Raw genomic sequence first — 17,736 nt, 5'->3', positions numbered from 1 at the left:
ATTTAGGGTCCAATCAGCTGTGCAACTTAAGCTAGTCACTTAATCTCTCAAAACCCTAAATTTCTAATCTTAAAAAAAAAAATGGAGTAACAACAATAGCCATTTTAAGGCACATTTCACATGCCCTTGATATATGTCGTTGTCATTCATATTTTTGTTAACTTTTGAGAATGACCTTAATAGAGATTAAAAGTAATGTATCTACAATGATTGTTAAAATTCTTTACAAATAATTGGAAATCAGAATGAAACAAGTAATTATTTCTGACAGGGTGACCTTAAACAATTAACGTTCTACTGCCTCAGTGACTGTGACTGATTTCTATTCCATCTCCTTCATGAGCACAACTGTGTTTCCTCCAGGCGCCGGTGACCAGCATTCGCTGCACCCTGGAAGTCTTTGGGAGCTTTAAAAACATACTGATGCTGGCTTTTATCCTGAGATTTTGGTTTAATTGCTCTGAGGTGGAGCATGGCATTAGGATATTTTTCAAGCTCTAAGATGTTAAACTAAATAAATCCCCTTGCTTCACTTGTCCAGCTCTTCTCCCCGCCTCCCCCACCCCCACCTCCTCAGCCTTGCTAGAGCCTGCCTGGGCCTCTGTCATTAATGCGCCTGCGTTCTTTCAGCCTGCTTCTCGATTCAGACGCCACCTTGTCCAGCCCGGATCCCAGAGTTGTTAACTACGCATACCAACCTTTTCACCACCAATTTTAACAAAATGACAGATGTTTGCTTGCCACTTTCATGGTTTATGGATACTTTTCTTAAAGTCACTAATTTATGGAGTCTTTGACAGATTCCTGTTTCTTTTTGACATTTTCATACCCATTACTCAATCCTCAACTAGCTACCAGTTCAATGCTTTTTCTTATCCTCTTCTATCAAGAATTGGGTTAAATTCATAATACTCTTCTGGGTGAAAGAAAAATGACTTTAATGGAGGCCTTAAAACTTTTAGTCCACCATCTCACATTTAGAACCTATAACTTATTTTTCAGTTATACTCTTTAATCCAGAGGGCAAAATGTAAGCCAGTGGGATAAATCTTGCTGATGACTTAGGGCTATGTTGTGTTTTATCTCAGTGTGTATTATTGGATTTTGAGTATATTTAGAGGGAACAAGAGCTTCCTAGTTTAGGTTAGGCTCCAGCTTTTCTCACTGTATTTGTAAGTAGACCACACACATTTACCTATCAGAGAGGCTTGAAAATAAAGGACTTTAAATTGTGGTCAAAAGGAAGACCAAGAGTACGAGCTGCTGGATGGAATCATGTGTGACTTCCCTGGTCTGCGGTCTTGGGAGAGGCACCTACATCAGGTGCCATCTGCTGTGATCCTGGAATGGGAATTCTGGTGGTGGTGTTGGGTTGTTTAGAGATTTTCCATTTAAGATCTCCAATAGGCTGAGATGATCACTCAGGCGTGGGTGTCCTTTTAAAATGAGAAACGTGAGTCCATGCGGCAGTACCCTTCAGTGTCGTGGCACAAGGATTAGTTAGGAATACCTGACATGGCCCTTTCCATATCAGGGCTGAAGGGCATCTTTCCAGAGATGGCATTTCTAATAGACATCATCTCCAGGTTGGAGATCATGACGTAGGATCTCTGTCTCCCAGATGTGTGTAATGGAAAGATTGCTCTAGGAGCTCGGAGCTAGTTTGAAGGGCCGTCCGGGTTCTTTACAGTAAATCAATAGGTCTCCTTTCAGCAGTGCGGGTTCATACATTCCTTGATCTAATCTCATGGGTCTTCTGGTAATACTTTCAAAAGTAGACAGTCTACATTTGCTGAAAAGGGTAAATCTTAGGTTGAGCAATACCAAGGGTAGAAACCTAGGTCAAGGCAGACTAAAAGGCTCCACCAGTTTTGCTACTTGAGTTTTTTTTTTTTTTTTATTAATTTATTTACTTTTTAAATACATTTGTCTCTGCCTTCCCCCTACCTCTTTCCCTTGCCACCTCCCATCTTCCCTCCCTCAGCTCTTCCCCTTTGGTTTTGTCCATGAGTCCTTGCTATATGTGCCTTGACTTTCCCCTTCCCTTCCCTTTCCCTGCCCCCCCTTCCCTCTTGTCTCTGTTGATTTCTTTTCCTTTCAGTGTTGCTGGTCATATTTTCCTTGCTTCTTTGCATTGTTGGTTAGGTTCCGCTTATAGGTGAGATCATATGGTATTTGAGTTTTGATTATCGCTTTAGTCTCCTCTATGAGACCGCAGAACTGGGGATGGCATGCACAATGGAAATGTTTCAAAATCAGCCAGGTCTTACAAATAGATTACATAACGTGTGCTGTGCTCTGAGTTCCCTAGTCACTACAGCCCTCTGAGGGGATATCCCAGATAGGAAAGCTTTTCTAGGAGTTAACTTACTGCTGAGGCTGTGGCTCTGTGGCGTGGGAATGCTTTCACCCAAGGAGAAAACAGACAAATTATTACTAACACATATTTGTATCCTCGAAGAGGGCAACCAAAAAAAGTTCATTTGCCAGGCCTGAAAGGGGCTTAAACATAAGAGAAATTGCCCAACAAGGTATGAATGCATTTTCCAGGGTGGTACCCTAGGCAAATCTGGCTTTCTTTTCTTTTTGTATACCTGGGAAGCTGGGTTTCAAGTGGAATTTTTTGCCAAGAAACCACTTTGAAAGTCAATGATTTAAGTCACATACATATCATTGCATATGATACTGTATGCAACCGAGGGGAACAGTCGGTCATTTGGATTTACCCATCTTTTAGAGCCAAATTTATAGCCTTTTTCTAACCATTTCTCTTTGTTTTGTTGAACAGCTAATGCTGTGCTTCCATAATGTCATGTGTTACATCCCCAATTGCTTCAGCTGGTGGAAGAGATGTGTCCATTAGGGCCTGAGATTTTTTAAAATATTTTATTTATTTATTTTTAGAGAAAGGGATGGAGGAAGAGAGGGAGAGAAACATCAATGTATGGTTGTCTCTCAAGCTCCCCCAACTGCTGGCCCACAACCCAGGCATGTGCCCTGACTGGGAATCAAACCAGTGACCCTTTGGTTCACAGGCCGGCATTCAATCCATTGAGCTGTACCAGCCAGGGAAGGGCTGTGATTGTTTTAATGCTGCTAACTTAGCAGCAGTGGTAAACAAGTGATTACCACTACGTTTCTTTGTATTTGCCATTGAATGTCCAAGAAATTTCATGGTTGCTAAAGATTTGGGTAATTGGATAACCTTTAAGAGTTCTAAAACATAAGAACTGGGTTTTTTAAAATCTTTTGTGTGAAAGAAGTCAAGAATTTCTGTTTCCAGAGCATACCAATGCAATAGACAACACCAAAGGAGTACCTGGTGTCAGTATAAGTGTTAACCATCATACCTTTGGCCAGATTGCAAGCTCAGGCTAATGCATAGCACCCAGCTTGCTGAGCAAAAGTTGCCTGAGGCATGATAGCCTCACTCTTTTCCTCTCACTCTCCAACCTTATCCCTCTCTGAATCCCGGAGAAGAAGTACCTGGCGTTTATTGTCATTCCTGGAGAAGACTTTACCTAGGTCTTTTAGATGATTTTGAACATGCATGTACAAATCAAAAGAAACAAATATTTTGTTGCTACTACTGACCTTCTCTTGTAGCATCATGTTGATAGGTGGTGCTACCAAAAGTCTGCTTATTTAATCCAATGAAAAAATTTACTTCCCCTCTAGGAATGCACACTGATAGCAATGTGCAGAGAGAAAGGGAGAATGGGGTGAGAGAAAACAAAATTCCAACTACATGAATTTACTATGAATTTAAGTAATTTTAATAATTCCATAATATGGTAAAAAAAAATGCATCAATCCAAAGAAGAAAAGCAAGGATGAAAGAATGTAATGTGGTTTGGTGCATTATAATAATAACAATGGTAATATTATTATTTCTAGCCACAGTCTTCCTGGAGTTTTGGAAAAGAAGAAGAAGTACACTGACCTATACTTGGGATCTCATTGAATGGGAAGAGGAGGAGGTAGGATGTTAGGAAAACAGCAGATAAGGAAACCGGGATGACAAATTATGCAGAAAATTACTCACTGCCCTTAACATATAAATCAAAAGCAACTAAACACCATTAGATTTTTTTCTTGATTTTTTTTTTTTACTAACAAGGCTTGTTATTTAATGAAGGTAAAAGAGATCAATGATGAGGTAATGTAATTTTTTTTTCAAAGCATTTCTATGATATTTACTTAAACTACATCAGTGGAAAATTGGGCTAATTAACATAGAGTTCAGAGTTTACTTGGAAAGTAATTTGTCTCTTATTTTTAAGAAGCTGCTTCTTTGCCAAGGCTTGATATAAAAATAGGCCAAAATGCAGGAATTTTGTATCAATTCTTAGATATTTTAATTTTTTTCTCCTTTGATATTTAGGTAACTTTAAGTTTCTTTCACAGGAAACACTTCGTCCCCAGTTCGAAGCAAAGTATTACAAGATGGAGAGAGTGAATCCCATCAGCGGAAAACCTGAGCCGCATCAGCCTTCGTCAGACAAAGTCAGTCGTCTTCTTGTTTCTATCTCAGGAATATTCTTCATGGTAAAGTATCACCATTACTATCAGGATGTTGTGGGATTCCAGAGTTAAAAGGAAATTCTAGGGTAGTCACTAGCTCATTTTGTGACCCTGATGGTGCAAGGAACCACATCCTGTTCAACGCTTTGGCGATACACACTGTTAAACAAACTAAAAATCACAGCAGGTCATGGAGTAATTGCCAAGGGCGTTTCTGCAGATTCTTAGGTAAAACACTCTGGGAGAAACAAAGTTCATCTAATAAGGTACAATGGAAACTATATGAGTTGCCCTGATTAATGAGTTATCTTGTTTTAAAACCAAGTATTCCATGTAAAAGTGGAAATTGAACAAAATTTTCATTTTAGTGTGATAACTTTATCACACTACAACAACTTAAATCTTACACTATTTATTTTGACTACAATATAACTTAGTTCCTTAATGGAAAAAATTAAATATGTATACTTTCTTAGAAAAATTAATTTTTTTAGCTCCTGGGGGCAGTGTATTAGATCAATGGTTTTGCTTTTGTTTTGTTAATGATGCAAAATACGGTTGCCGCCTCTTGGTCTCCCGTATTGTAGATTTCTCTGGTGATCACTGCAGTGTTTGCGGTTGTGGTATATCGCCTGGTTGTCATGGAGCAGTTTGCATCATTCAAGTGGAATTTCATCAAACAACATTGGCAGTTTGCAACATCTGCAGCTGCTGTCTGTATCAATTTTGTAATCATCATGGCCCTGAACCTTGTAAGTGTTTACAATTTTTCAATAAGTACTAAAAGGAAGAAGTCTGTGTTTTCTTTATTTATGTATTCATTAATTTATTTACTTTTATTGTTCAAATACATTTGTCTCCATTTTCCCACCACCACTTTCACCTGCCCCACCACCCCCACCTCCCACCCTCAGTCCTTCCCCACTTTGGCTTTGTCCATGGGTCCTTTGTAAACGTTCCTTGATTTGACCCTTCCTCTTCTTTTCCCGTTACCTCCACCTTCCTCCCTCTCATTACTGTCAGTGTTTTTTCTTTCAATGTTGCTGGTTATATTTTCCTTGCTTGTCTGTTTTGTTGATTAGGCCCCACCTATAGGTGAGATCGTATAGTATTTGTCTTTCACCCCCTGGCTTATTTCGCTTAGCATAGTGCTCTCCAGTTCCATCCATGCTGTCATGAAGGGTAGTAGCTCTTTGTTTCTTTCTGCCGCATAGTATTCCATTGTGTAAATGAATCATAGTTTTTTTGATCCATTCATTTATTGATGGGCACTTAGTTTTCCTCTTTGGCTCTAACTACATAACCATGTTGGTCAGATTTCTGTAGTTCATTTCATGTGGTTCATTCAGTTATTTCAATGTGCTAATTTCTCAAAGACAGCATCTGATTGATCTTAACATCACATACATTGTATGACTTGTGAACCATTGTCTATGGCTGAGAGGGCAACATTAGGCCTAGGCCTTCCTCTTCAGCAAGGTCTATGGATGAGGGTCCATTTTCTCTGGGTCTGAAAACAGAAGACATTGTGATCAACACATTTAGGATAATATCTTTAATTCTCCCAACACCACCACAGGACAATATATTCTCTCCATTATGTAATGGGGAAACTGAAATGTGAAAAGCTTAAATAACTTTCCCCAATTATACATGTAGTGTTAGTGCTGCTAATGTATTGACGTCATGAGATAATTCAGGTAGATAACCAATACTCAAATAATGGTGTTGATATTATATACAAGCCATAAGCATTTAGTTTCAAATGTGAATTGACACTAGGGGTACATGCTTAGCCTGGAGAGGTTTAGGACTGTTTGTTATTTAACTTTAAAATAATCAGGGAAGGCCTTGACAGAAAAGTAAATAGTCAATGTAATCAATGAGTAAGTTTGAATGCAAGGATGATAGTTAATATCTTCTACTGGTGTCTGCCTTCTTCAGTTCATTTTAATTTGTAGAAAGAGAATATTATTTACAGTATCTTGAAAGAAGCCATGCAGTATTTTAATTTATGCCCTTGGCTTATATATTAAAGTGAAAAATAAACACTGAAAACTAATACAACATCAGGGCTGGGAGGCTTATATGGTAGTATAGGTGGTGCATTGCACAAAGTCACCACATTGGAGAAGAACCTCTCATAACGTAGACATTACAGTTGTTTAGTACTAATGATAATACTCTTATGGTAGATAGCGAAAGATCTTATTTCTAACAAAATCAGTATATCATGGCAATTTTCCAATAGACAGAGGGTTATTGTGGTTAGCCCCCTTTTCTGAGGAAAAGGAGGCTAAGTAGTTGATGTGTTTACTTCTAGGTAACACTAGCAGTCAGCCAGCCTGACCTTAAATTGAATTCACTTCTTACCTTTAGTAAGTGGGTTGATATCAAAATGTCTGGTCGTAGAGCTGCTGTACATCATCTTATTAACCAGGAGGAAAATAAGACTCAAGGCGCAATGATGACTGCCTCGTAGTTAAAGCATGAAAGAACCTGAGTAAGATGGGAAAGAAGTCATTGATTGCATCTGAAATGAGGTGATGGGATTGTGATAGCGGATCAGAAGGCTACTGGGAAGAAAAGAGGGTGCTTAGACCCTGATGGGCCAAGAATGAACAAAAAGTGGACTGTCATTTGAAGAATTCAACCTACAGATGTACAGAGATGCAGAAGTGCATGTTGTTTGTCCTGAAGAAATTGTGAGAAGTGTCTATGAGACACTACCTTTATGGAAGATTGAAGAAAACAAGATTAGAAGAGCAGATCAGTGCCTAGCTGTGGCGATCTGGAGTAGCATGTGATATAAGGAATTTAAACACCACCCCTCCTGCTCCCCCTCTGTGGGCAGTGGGGGGCCATCCATGTGGGTATTTGATTAGCCATGAATCAACTTCTCAGATACATTTATAGATGTTAAAGGTATTAAAATAGAATATATTACAGTGTCATTGCTATGCTAATACATTTTTACTCTCAAGAAAGAAAGAACTCTGGGGAAAAAATTAAATGGTCAAAACTACTAAAGTAAAAGAAGGTATCTTGAGTAGATAATCGATCATGAAAGAAATTGAAAAATAAGCATTACAAACTAGTGATACTATCTCACCTAAGGCCATTATAAAAATGATGTTCTTTTCACTTTTAAATAAATATGTTTTCCTGTGTACAAGTTAATTCAGAATTTAGACAAAGATGTAACTCTTTCTGAGCAAACATAAACCTGATTTTAAAAATATATGTCGTAAAGAGAGTATCAAGAATCAAACTAAAAAACAATTATAGCTACCCAGATAAAAATTGCAAATATATATCAAAATGTTATCAGGAGTTACCTCTGAAAAATATAGGTGATTTTTATTTTCTTAACATTTTGTCTAATGTTAAATGTATATTTGCATTTTCTAGATTTTCTATGATAAGCTAATGTTTTATTTAAAACTAGGAAAAGATCATATTTCATATTAATTTCTGATATTCTATTTTAAAGAAGTCATCAATAATTGTAGCCCAAGATTTATGTAGAAGATTCTTATCATAATATTATTTGAGTAGCAAAAATAGGAAAGAGACTCCCTAAATTACCAAAAACATAAAAAAATTAATTCAAATTCTATAGAAAATCATACAACCAACTAAAATGCTATTTTAACATTATTTTAGGACATACAGTTACATACAAACTATATGCAATTGGACTTGATTCTCATTGAAACATATCTGTATTTTGAAACTATAAGGAATGACAAGAAAATGTTAACAGTGCTTTTCTCTCAGTAGTGGGGTAATATGTGACTTAATGTAATATTTTCTGTTTATTTAAATATCTATCCCTATAGGTAGGTTTTGATTTATAATAAGAAAAAAATAAGCATTATTTTAAAACATTGTACCATTTTGTAAAACTTGGAATAAATTAGAAATGGAATGTACTTTATTTTTACTTTATATATGAGTTATCCATAAAACCACAGCCCCCTAAGTAGAAACCGTGGGTAACTTAAAATTCTGTCTTTCACTAGTAGAGGTAGAGAAAAGGATTGTCAGTGGTTGGCAACACACACACACACACACACACACACACAGTTCCTCGTTCTCTTTTCTCTCTCCCTCCGCCCCTCTGAACTCTGCCCAGGCTTCTATCCATGTGCATTGCCAGTTTCTCAGCATGGTGCCTGCTAACGGGCAGTGGACCTTGGACACAGGCAAGCAGAGATTTGCTACCTGTGTGATCCTTCTCACACCATGTAACATCTTGGAACTTTAGTTTCTTGATCTTTCAACTGAGGGTGATTAAAGAAATACATAGGGGAACTGAAAGGTTAAACAAGATCTACTTCTGATGCATAGAAGGTGTTCCAGAAATCTTAACTTTCTTCCAATTTGCTATCTGTGGAAAGAGAAGCACGTATACATTGTCAGCATATATCATGTCTTTTTTATCGAACATATGTCTAAACTATAAGAAAATTTGAAATTTTTATTGGTTCATATAGAAATTCTACCTACTAATGTCTAATGTTTCTACTTGTTTCTCTTTAATGTCTTAATTTTATTTTCTCCTTTTTAAAATCTATAATTTTTATCTATTTTTAACTTTAAGTTATGGAACATATATTGTTGACAGAATAAAAATATTAAAAATATTAAGAAAAGTTGCCTTGGCTAATGTGGCTCAGTGGATTGAGCACCAGCCTGTGAACCAAAGAGTCTCTGGTTCGATTCCCAGTCAGGGCACATGCCTGGGTTGCGGGCCAGATCCCCAGTAAGAGACATGTGAGAGGCAACCATAAATTGATGTATCTCTCCCTCTCTTTCTCTCTCCCTTTCCCTCTGTCTAAAAAATAAATAAAATCTTTTAAAAAATTAAGAAAAGTCACGTGACTCAACCCCACATGCTGCTTACCTCTGTTCCTACTATAAACTAATCATACCCATTGAAAGTAATCAATGTTAATGGCTTCATGCCTATTTATCCCCCACCTACCCATCATTTATTACTGCCTTCAGGAGAGTGAGTACCCTATGTTCCTGTGTTCCTGTGTTTGACAATTTGTTCCAAAGACCTACTGATCTTTGAAAACATCCTGAGTGAATTAATGAACTTGCCTAATATTTTTGAAGACAAAAGAACATGAAGCCAAATGTGGTTAATTAACTTTTGCTTGGGAAGACAAGCATGATGGCTCCTGGAACAAAACCTCCAGATCCAGGGTTCAGGCCTTAGTTCTTACAAAGTTCTTTTTAGTTAAACCAAAGAACTTGTGATCAGATCTGCATTGGAAAAAAATAGGAGCTTTTATCCTCAAACATATTCCATATAAAAGGCACTCATATTGCAAAAATTGAAATTTGGCTAAGATTTCCATTGGTGTACCAGAGGCTAGATTTTATGTTATGCAAGTTGCTTCTTCTTAAAAAAAAATTATTGATTGATTTGAGAGAGAGAGACAGAGAGACAGAGAGAGAGAGAGAGAGAGAGACTGAGTTGTTGTTCCACTTATCCATGCATCCCCTGGCTGATTCCTGTATGTGCCTTGGCGAGGGATCTAAGACACAAGCTTGGCGTATCGGGACAATGCTCCCACCCACCGAGCCATGTAGCTACGGCTCCAGTTGCTTCTTAGTCACCAATCCCTTAAACTGGCTGTGCCTCCCCTCTCACCCCTAGCATACACACACACCACAAAACCTGCCCTGTCAAAGTGATTGCTGTCATACGCTGTACAGCTGGATATACTTACATGATGGTTCTTCTTGGACTTTGTGGTGGTTCTGGAGTTGACAAGTCACTCTGCCTGGACAGATTTTGTGGCTCATCATCATGCCAGTGCCAGCCAGCTAGCATCTGGGCCTTGGGAAATACATTTTCCAAAGTACCCCAGAAAGCTTCCCAAGAGCACTATTTTCAGAGGTGAATAAGCATCTTTTGTGATTTATAACTTTTCTTCCAAATGTTATTGTCATCCCTTGGGGCATCAGCTGCAGACATCGCTGTCCCAGGCTTGAAGACAGGTGCTTTGTGCTAAGTACTAAGATGAAAACTATAAATGGTTTATGTGACGAGGGATAGCATAAATGGTACAGGAGAGCCACTTTGCAAATTCTGACTTTGTTACTTACTTAGTAGTGTTACCTCAGGCAAGGTACCTGATACTTTAAACTTCAGCTTCCTCTTCTGTAAAATGAGGATCATTATACATAATTGATGAAATTGTTGTAACTTAAATAATAGTATATATAAAGCACTGCCTGGCACCAACCAAACACTCTGAATGGCACATACTTAGTTTTCTTTCACTCCCAGGGTAAGGCACACAGTTCAGTGCTAGAGGCACAGTCCCGCTTAAGTACTGTTTATTGATTGATATAAGTCTATCTTACACTTTTTGGAGACCCTGCTATAAACATCTGATGATAAATGGAGTGGAAGAAAGACCACTTTACAATCAAAATAACTTTGGTGTTCATGAACTTAAGCTAACCTTGTCTTAAAATTTGCTTGTGTGTTTAGTTAGAAAAGAGAAAAAACCCTACACTAGACAAAGAATGACACTATTGTACTGGATGTAATCTTTCTGTCTCAAGATAACACTTTAGATCTTAGGAAGAGGTAGGTTTAAATCATGGCTAAGATGAACAATCACAATAGCCCTATTGAAAGGACAGGCAGGGAAGGTGAACAACTTTTAAAGTGTCTAGATATCTACCTTTTAATTTTGCATGCCAACAAAGAGGGTTAGTGAAATTTATAATCTAGAGAATAATTTGTAGAATTATAGGGTTATGTAGTAATATTTACATGCACACACATGTACGCACAAACACATATTACCCTTCTATCCTTAGCAAATGCACTTTCCCAACTATATTTACTTGGAATATTATAAAATATGTTTTCTCCCTTGAGTCTGCATGAGTCATGCACAGATCATGTCAGGGCAGGGAGAGGGTGGCAGATGAAAAATCTTATAAAATTCTGTTCTGCAGGTACCTTGCTTGCCATAGATTCAAAAGATTAGACTTATGAATCTTGTTTCAAATAACCACCAAACCTATTTTGTTCCTTAAGAATGAAAATTTGTACACTGTCATAGTTTGGAAAATAGTTTATCAACAGTAAAAATGTCAAGCTTTCACTTATCCCTCCAGTGTAGTAATAGTAGGGTGTATAATTTGGCCATGAAATGCTAGGCCTGCCATTAACTAGTTAAATTACTTCAGGGTTTTCCTCAGTCTCATCTTTATTTATAAAACGGAAATAAAGATAGCCCCCAAATAAGACTTTGTTATTACAGAAATCAAGTGTGACTGTATATGTACACATATTTACAACATTTTTATATTACATGCATTGTATGTGTATATGTAAAGCACTACATAGTAACTTTAAAAAGATGCTTCTACTTAAAATGTAGCTACTTTGTACAATACAGGGATGCTTCTTTGAATATGTAAATAGCAGCCTTTTCTAAAGAAAACAATAATAGTGATTGTTGTCCTCTTATTACAGGCTTATGAAAAAATTGCTTACCTTCTCACTAATTTAGGTAAGTCCATTTTTCTTCACTCCTTAGTTAGAGAATACTTCATACAGGAATATTAGTCTGTAGTTGCTTTATGTGCTTTAGTATTTTTAATATAATTGTCAATAAAAATGAAAGAAGTGGCATAGAAAGTTGGACTACATCATATAACCATACAGAGACAGTGTATGTAGTTACAAATTCTCCTAACTACAAATCAGCAACCTTGGTTCTTCCTACATTGAAGCACTTTTTTTCCCTGCCTTTTCAGTTCTTTGCCCCCACCCCCCAATATTTTTTGACCTTTATTTCTCATTTGGTTACTACTTTTGAGATCCAATGTCACCATCTCCCTTGGCTTAATTCCTTGTCTTGATACCTGGAAAGTAAATTTGTTGAGACCTTGTATATCAGAAAATACATTTTTTTCTATACTTTAACTTGATTTTTGGTTCCTCAGTTTGGGGGTGAGAGTTTTTAATGAAGAACTATTTGAGCAGCAATCTTTTATTGTTTGAGGACTCACCAAGTCCCAGGCACTCTACTAAACACTCCTCTTTCATGATTTTGTTTTATTATAATCTCAATTCTATGACAATAGAACACTTACTTTAAGGACTAGAAAACCATATAATTAAATAAGTAGAATTTAAACACAGATAATGACACACTCCACTTAACTATGGTGGAATAACTATCCCACTTCACTAACATAGTTCTCTTGAAATGTAGTTACAAGGACAAGTAGTAATAGAAGAAACATTGTATAGAGGGGACAAATGGGCCTTAGTTCATGCTCTGGAGCTAAATGATAATATCACTTGGACATTTTGTAATTATGAGCAAGTTTTCTCCCCTCCCCATTCTTTGCCCTCCTGCTCCCCTTCCTTCGCTTCCCTCTGCTCCTCCTCCCCTTTCTGAGCCTCAGTTTCCTCATGGCAAAAATGAGAAGGAAACAGTTCCCGTTTCACCATTGTTGTCAGTTGGCCAACACAGGACAAACGCTCAATAAATGGGAGTAATGTTTCATTGATCTGAGCTAAAGTATCTTCAGCTGGATAATGAAACACTTGAACTAGGTTTTCTCAAATCATTCTTTTAGCTCTGATTTTTTATATTCATTTTCTTTTAAAGTACTTTATACCCTGGGTGGCAGCAAATCTAAAAGAGTGATCTGGGGAACCATCACTAATAGTAGGAAACAGAAGAGTTATTTGTGCGAAGTGAGAAAATGTCAGCTCTCCTGAGTGCTCTTGCTGCAGCACACCAACCGACCCTCCTGTTCTGGGAACCTACTGCCTTTGGCCTTGAAGTCCCCTGGGTCCTACCTCCTCTTTATTCTGTGATTGGCTCCTGTCTATATTTTTGCCTGGTTGTTTCTTAAATTAGATTCCATCTAATTTTATACCTTTCTTGACTTCTTCAATTATATTGCAATATGTTAGATTTACATATATTTTTTTTTCATTTATTTGGATACGGGGTAGGAGCAGAGGGTGAAGTTCATGCTGCTGTCTCCATTCAATCTCTCTCAGTGCTTGTTTTGTTTTGTTTTGTTTTAAGAATACTAGAACCATGTCATGTGAGAGTTGACAGGCTCTTTAAATCACATTATCTAAATTTCTCATTTCATAGGTGATAAAACTTATTGCAGAAAATGTAAGGAGACCTGCCTGAGATTACCAGCAGTTGGGTGTAAAGCTGAGATAAGAATTCAGCTCTTCTACCCAATGTAGCCCCTCTTTTTCCTTTACCATTTCACTGAAGTCTGCGCTCAAAATATTCATCCTTCAAAGAACTCCGTGACAGTTTAGGTCACTATGTTGAGAATAGCCAGATAGGGTGAAAGACTGATTTCATATTTATGTTTACTGCTAAGTGACAATAATAGAGAGAATCCTGGAAATCTTTATATATTAATAACAGGCATCAAATTTTCATAGCTGTGGGGGATGTCAGCAGTTTATCCCATTAGATCCTTTCATCAACACTGAACAGAAGATACTCTCACTCACATTTTACAGATGCAAACCCTAGATCTTAGAGACACTGAGTGCCTCACAGAACTAGTAAATGACTGAACCAGAACTTAAACATGGGGCTTCTGATTCTCTATCCACATTTCTTGTTGCTCACCTCAACCATGTAAACACACCCTGTGTCCCTTTAGAATATCCGCGGACAGAATCTGAATGGGAAAACAGTTTTGCCCTGAAGATGTTCCTCTTCCAGTTTGTCAATTTAAACAGTTCCATCTTCTATATCGCTTTCTTTCTGGGGAGGTAAGTCAGTTTTATACACATTGACTCTATAGAGTGAAAAAGATTGTCAACAATTTCATTTGCAATTTGTTAACAAAGGTGGCAGTTTCTTATGCCCAGCCTTGGAAAACTGGGCTAATCAGCCTTCCCATGTTTTCAATCAAAAGATTTCAGTATAGTACTTCTGGCTGCCACTACCAATAAAGGTGACATAAAAAATAAAACCTATATGCCATGGGTTGAATTATGACCCTCTAGTCATCAGTAATGGTTTCATTAAATAAGAAAATAATTTTTGCCTAATCCTGAGTCCCAGTTCCTTAGTGTAGAAACTTCCTCTACCTATCATGTTAACATTTCTTTTCCTATCTTGGCTGCAAAATATGGAAACAAAGCATATTAAAATTAAACTACTGGTTCTGGTTTGCCATATGATTAATACCCAGCCAGTGCCATGGAAACATACTGAAGCTAGAAACATTTCAAATTAAATTATTTAACACATTACATTAATGTTCTATAACTAGGTCAACCAGACACTAAAACTCTACAGGTGAAAGTAGAAAAATTCATTCAGTTAGTTTGTCTGTACTTTCTCAACGCATTGGTATTGAATTCACACATCACTTTTTCCTTTTTATGTCCGGCACTTTGATGTGTGAGCATGACCTAAGGCAACCATTTAGGAACAAGTTGCACCAATGAACATTTATGTCTCCCCACACATGCATTTGTGATGCATTCGATGTTCTTCAGTCAACCCACATAAATGCTAATGAATTAAAATGTCTTTTTACAGATTTGTAGGCCACCCAGGAAATTACAATAAACTTTTTAACCGGTGGAGACTGGAGGAAGTAAGTACCTTGTAGGGGTGGGTGTGGGGATATGCATGGATGTGGGCCAATGACTGAGAGAAAGGGGGGTGGAGAGAGAGAGGGAGAGAGAGAAAGAGAAGAAAGGTAGGTACAGGGAATTTCAGGCATGCTGAGAAAATTACAAGGAGAAAGCCTAAAACTTTCTAAGAACATATGCTTTATATTATAGAAAACTGGGCTCAAATGCTAACCTTGCTTCTTATTAATTCTTTGCCCTTAATTTAACCTCTCTGACTATCTTTCTCATCTGCAAATTGGCAATAGTAATTCTTAGGTTGCTAAGCTGTTCATAGACAAGAAATAATTTGCATAACACAATTAGCACAACCCCTGGCCTCTGGTAGGTACTCTATAAATTGTAGTTCATATTTATCAATGCTCTATCTCCACAGCTACCCAGATACTATTCTGTTAGTCAGTGACAGACTAAGGCCATTCAAAATCCCACGTTTTGGGGAAGTCCCCAAATCAAACATGCAGTTTTTTTCATATCTCAGAAGAATGACTAAAACTGCTGAAAGGCTTTTCATCTACCCAGTTCGAAGTGTCCAGCTGGAGTTAACAATGGTAGAGTGGAGAACAGAGGGGCTACAAGCAAGTAGATCTGTGTATTGATGCCACCAATAGTTTTGTTTAATTGAACATTCTTATGAAATTATTGGAAGTCATGATTCTTCTTTGAAAACCCTAAGGAAATAATTATGATACTAGAGTCAGGAAGAATGTTTTATAATCATTCTAGACATTTTCCACAATATATAGGACATAGATAGAGCGATATTTTTCAACAAAGGATTATTTATTTTGGAAAAAGTCAGTGAAATGTAAAATGTATGTTTGTATAAACCCTAAAAATCCTATATATAAAAAATACACATAATGGAAGATAAGAATTGACCCTCTGAATTCAATGAAACAACAAGCATTTATTGACACATACTCTTTTCTAAACCTTGGCTGGGTGGTGCGTGGTATACAGATGAAGGAGCCCCTTTCCTTTCTTTGATATTGATAGTCATGAAGAAAAGAACATAACTAGGATATGTAACAAATATTTTGTCTTTTGAGTCTGATAGTATGCATTCTAATTCTGTCACACCCAAATGCATGGTCTTACAGGTATCTCAGTTTTTTTATTTTGTAAACTGTGACATAAATCACAATTTCTATATGAGTATTGATGATAAGTAGATTAAATTGGACCCTGCATGTAAAATCCCAGGCACAAATAATGGTAGCCATTATAAAGGCAGATAAAAAGTACTGTACTATAATATAGATTATTTATGAACAGCTGTACTGGACTTTCCTCTTATATGCTATATAGTATCCCACATAATAATTTATGTAAATCTACATAAAATGCTAATAATAGCTAATTTTTAACGAGGACATACTATATGCCAGCACATTCCAGCAATTGTTTCTAAGTATTCTACATATATTAAAGCATTTAATTCTCACAACAACTCTTACACTCATTTTACATATAAGAAAACAGAAGCTTAGAGAAGTTTTCTGAATTGCCTTCAGTCATAGAAATATACTAATAGACCGATGAAGCCATCAACTTGATACCAATGTGATCCAGGCAGCCTAGCCTCAGAGTCTGTGCTCTGAACACTCTTCTTCCACCCACTTCTGGGTTGGCACAGGCCCACTTGAGAACATAGTGGAAACTGATTTTCATGAGAGATTGCTGAATGATTGCTGGCTCACATGTGTAAATTGGATTTAGAATGAACATATAAAGGGGGTAAAGTGAAAGGAACATGGGTATTGACTGGAGTCTGATAGTCCTCTCTGCTACTTAGCTTCCTCATCTATACCATAGAGATGTCAACACCCATCCCACCAGGTTCTCATGAGGAGCAAATGAGAAACTTATGTGGTGGTAGCTCACTTTGGGTTGTTCTTGGTCATAGGATTTTGAGTGGTGCAATGGGAATGAAAGCCTGAGTCTCCTGCATGCTCATTCATGCCCTTTTACTCGTTCTAACTATTGGACCTTTTGACCAAATCAATTTTAGATTATGGAGGACTAGAATTAGCTGAAAGGAATCATTGCATGAGGGAAGTAGACTCACAAAAACTTTCTCTGCCCTAATCACTAAATCATCAAGGCTTCATTTCAACAAAATTATAAATGGTCTGTGAGACAATCTTCCAACTTTGGCCTGCTATCAGGGAGAATCATTCAATCACAGGGTTCTATAATAGTCTTTGTTTTTCTTTCCTGCGTAATTATATGCTTTGATAAACCAACCCCTCAAGGAAACACGGTTGGTAAACAGGATTCATCTTTAGCATTATGTAGAAAAGCACCGGATTTGGGTACAGGAGGCCAGCCCTTTTAGTTCCATACCACCAGTCAACATTGCATGACCTTGGACAAGTTAATTTGCCCCTTTGAGACTCTCTGCAAAAATGACGAGTTTCAGCTTGCAACTGTGATCTTTGCTTTGCTTCTGTATCTCAGTTATTATTCTGCCTTGGACATTCTACTGACCCACTTATCATATATGCGTGTCAGAGTTCTGAGGA

At 37.3% G+C, this 17,736-nt stretch overlaps 1 protein-coding gene across 1 annotated transcript in view; it reads left to right on the top strand.

Moving 5' to 3' along the window:
• Positions 1-17,736, top strand: part of ANO3 (anoctamin 3) — a 286,782-nt gene that overhangs the window by 253,113 nt on the left and 15,933 nt on the right. Inside the window, exons 15-20 of the mRNA XM_054585980.1 lie at positions 3,898-3,980; positions 4,408-4,548; positions 5,112-5,276; positions 12,041-12,077; positions 14,224-14,335; positions 15,114-15,171. Coding sequence (XP_054441955.1) covers positions 3,898-3,980; positions 4,408-4,548; positions 5,112-5,276; positions 12,041-12,077; positions 14,224-14,335; positions 15,114-15,171 — 596 coding nt within the window. The remainder of the gene's footprint in view (positions 1-3,897; positions 3,981-4,407; positions 4,549-5,111; positions 5,277-12,040; positions 12,078-14,223; positions 14,336-15,113; positions 15,172-17,736) is intronic.

This window comes from Pteronotus mesoamericanus, unplaced genomic scaffold (assembly GCF_021234165.1).
Source record: "Pteronotus mesoamericanus isolate MK-2021 breed Mesoamerican mustached bat unplaced genomic scaffold, CSHL_Meso_final contig_90, whole genome shotgun sequence".
NCBI classification, from domain to species: Eukaryota; Metazoa; Chordata; class Mammalia; order Chiroptera; family Mormoopidae; genus Pteronotus; species Pteronotus mesoamericanus.
Note: the sequence above shows the minus strand (reverse complement) of the source record. Positions and strands in the feature narration are given on the sequence as shown.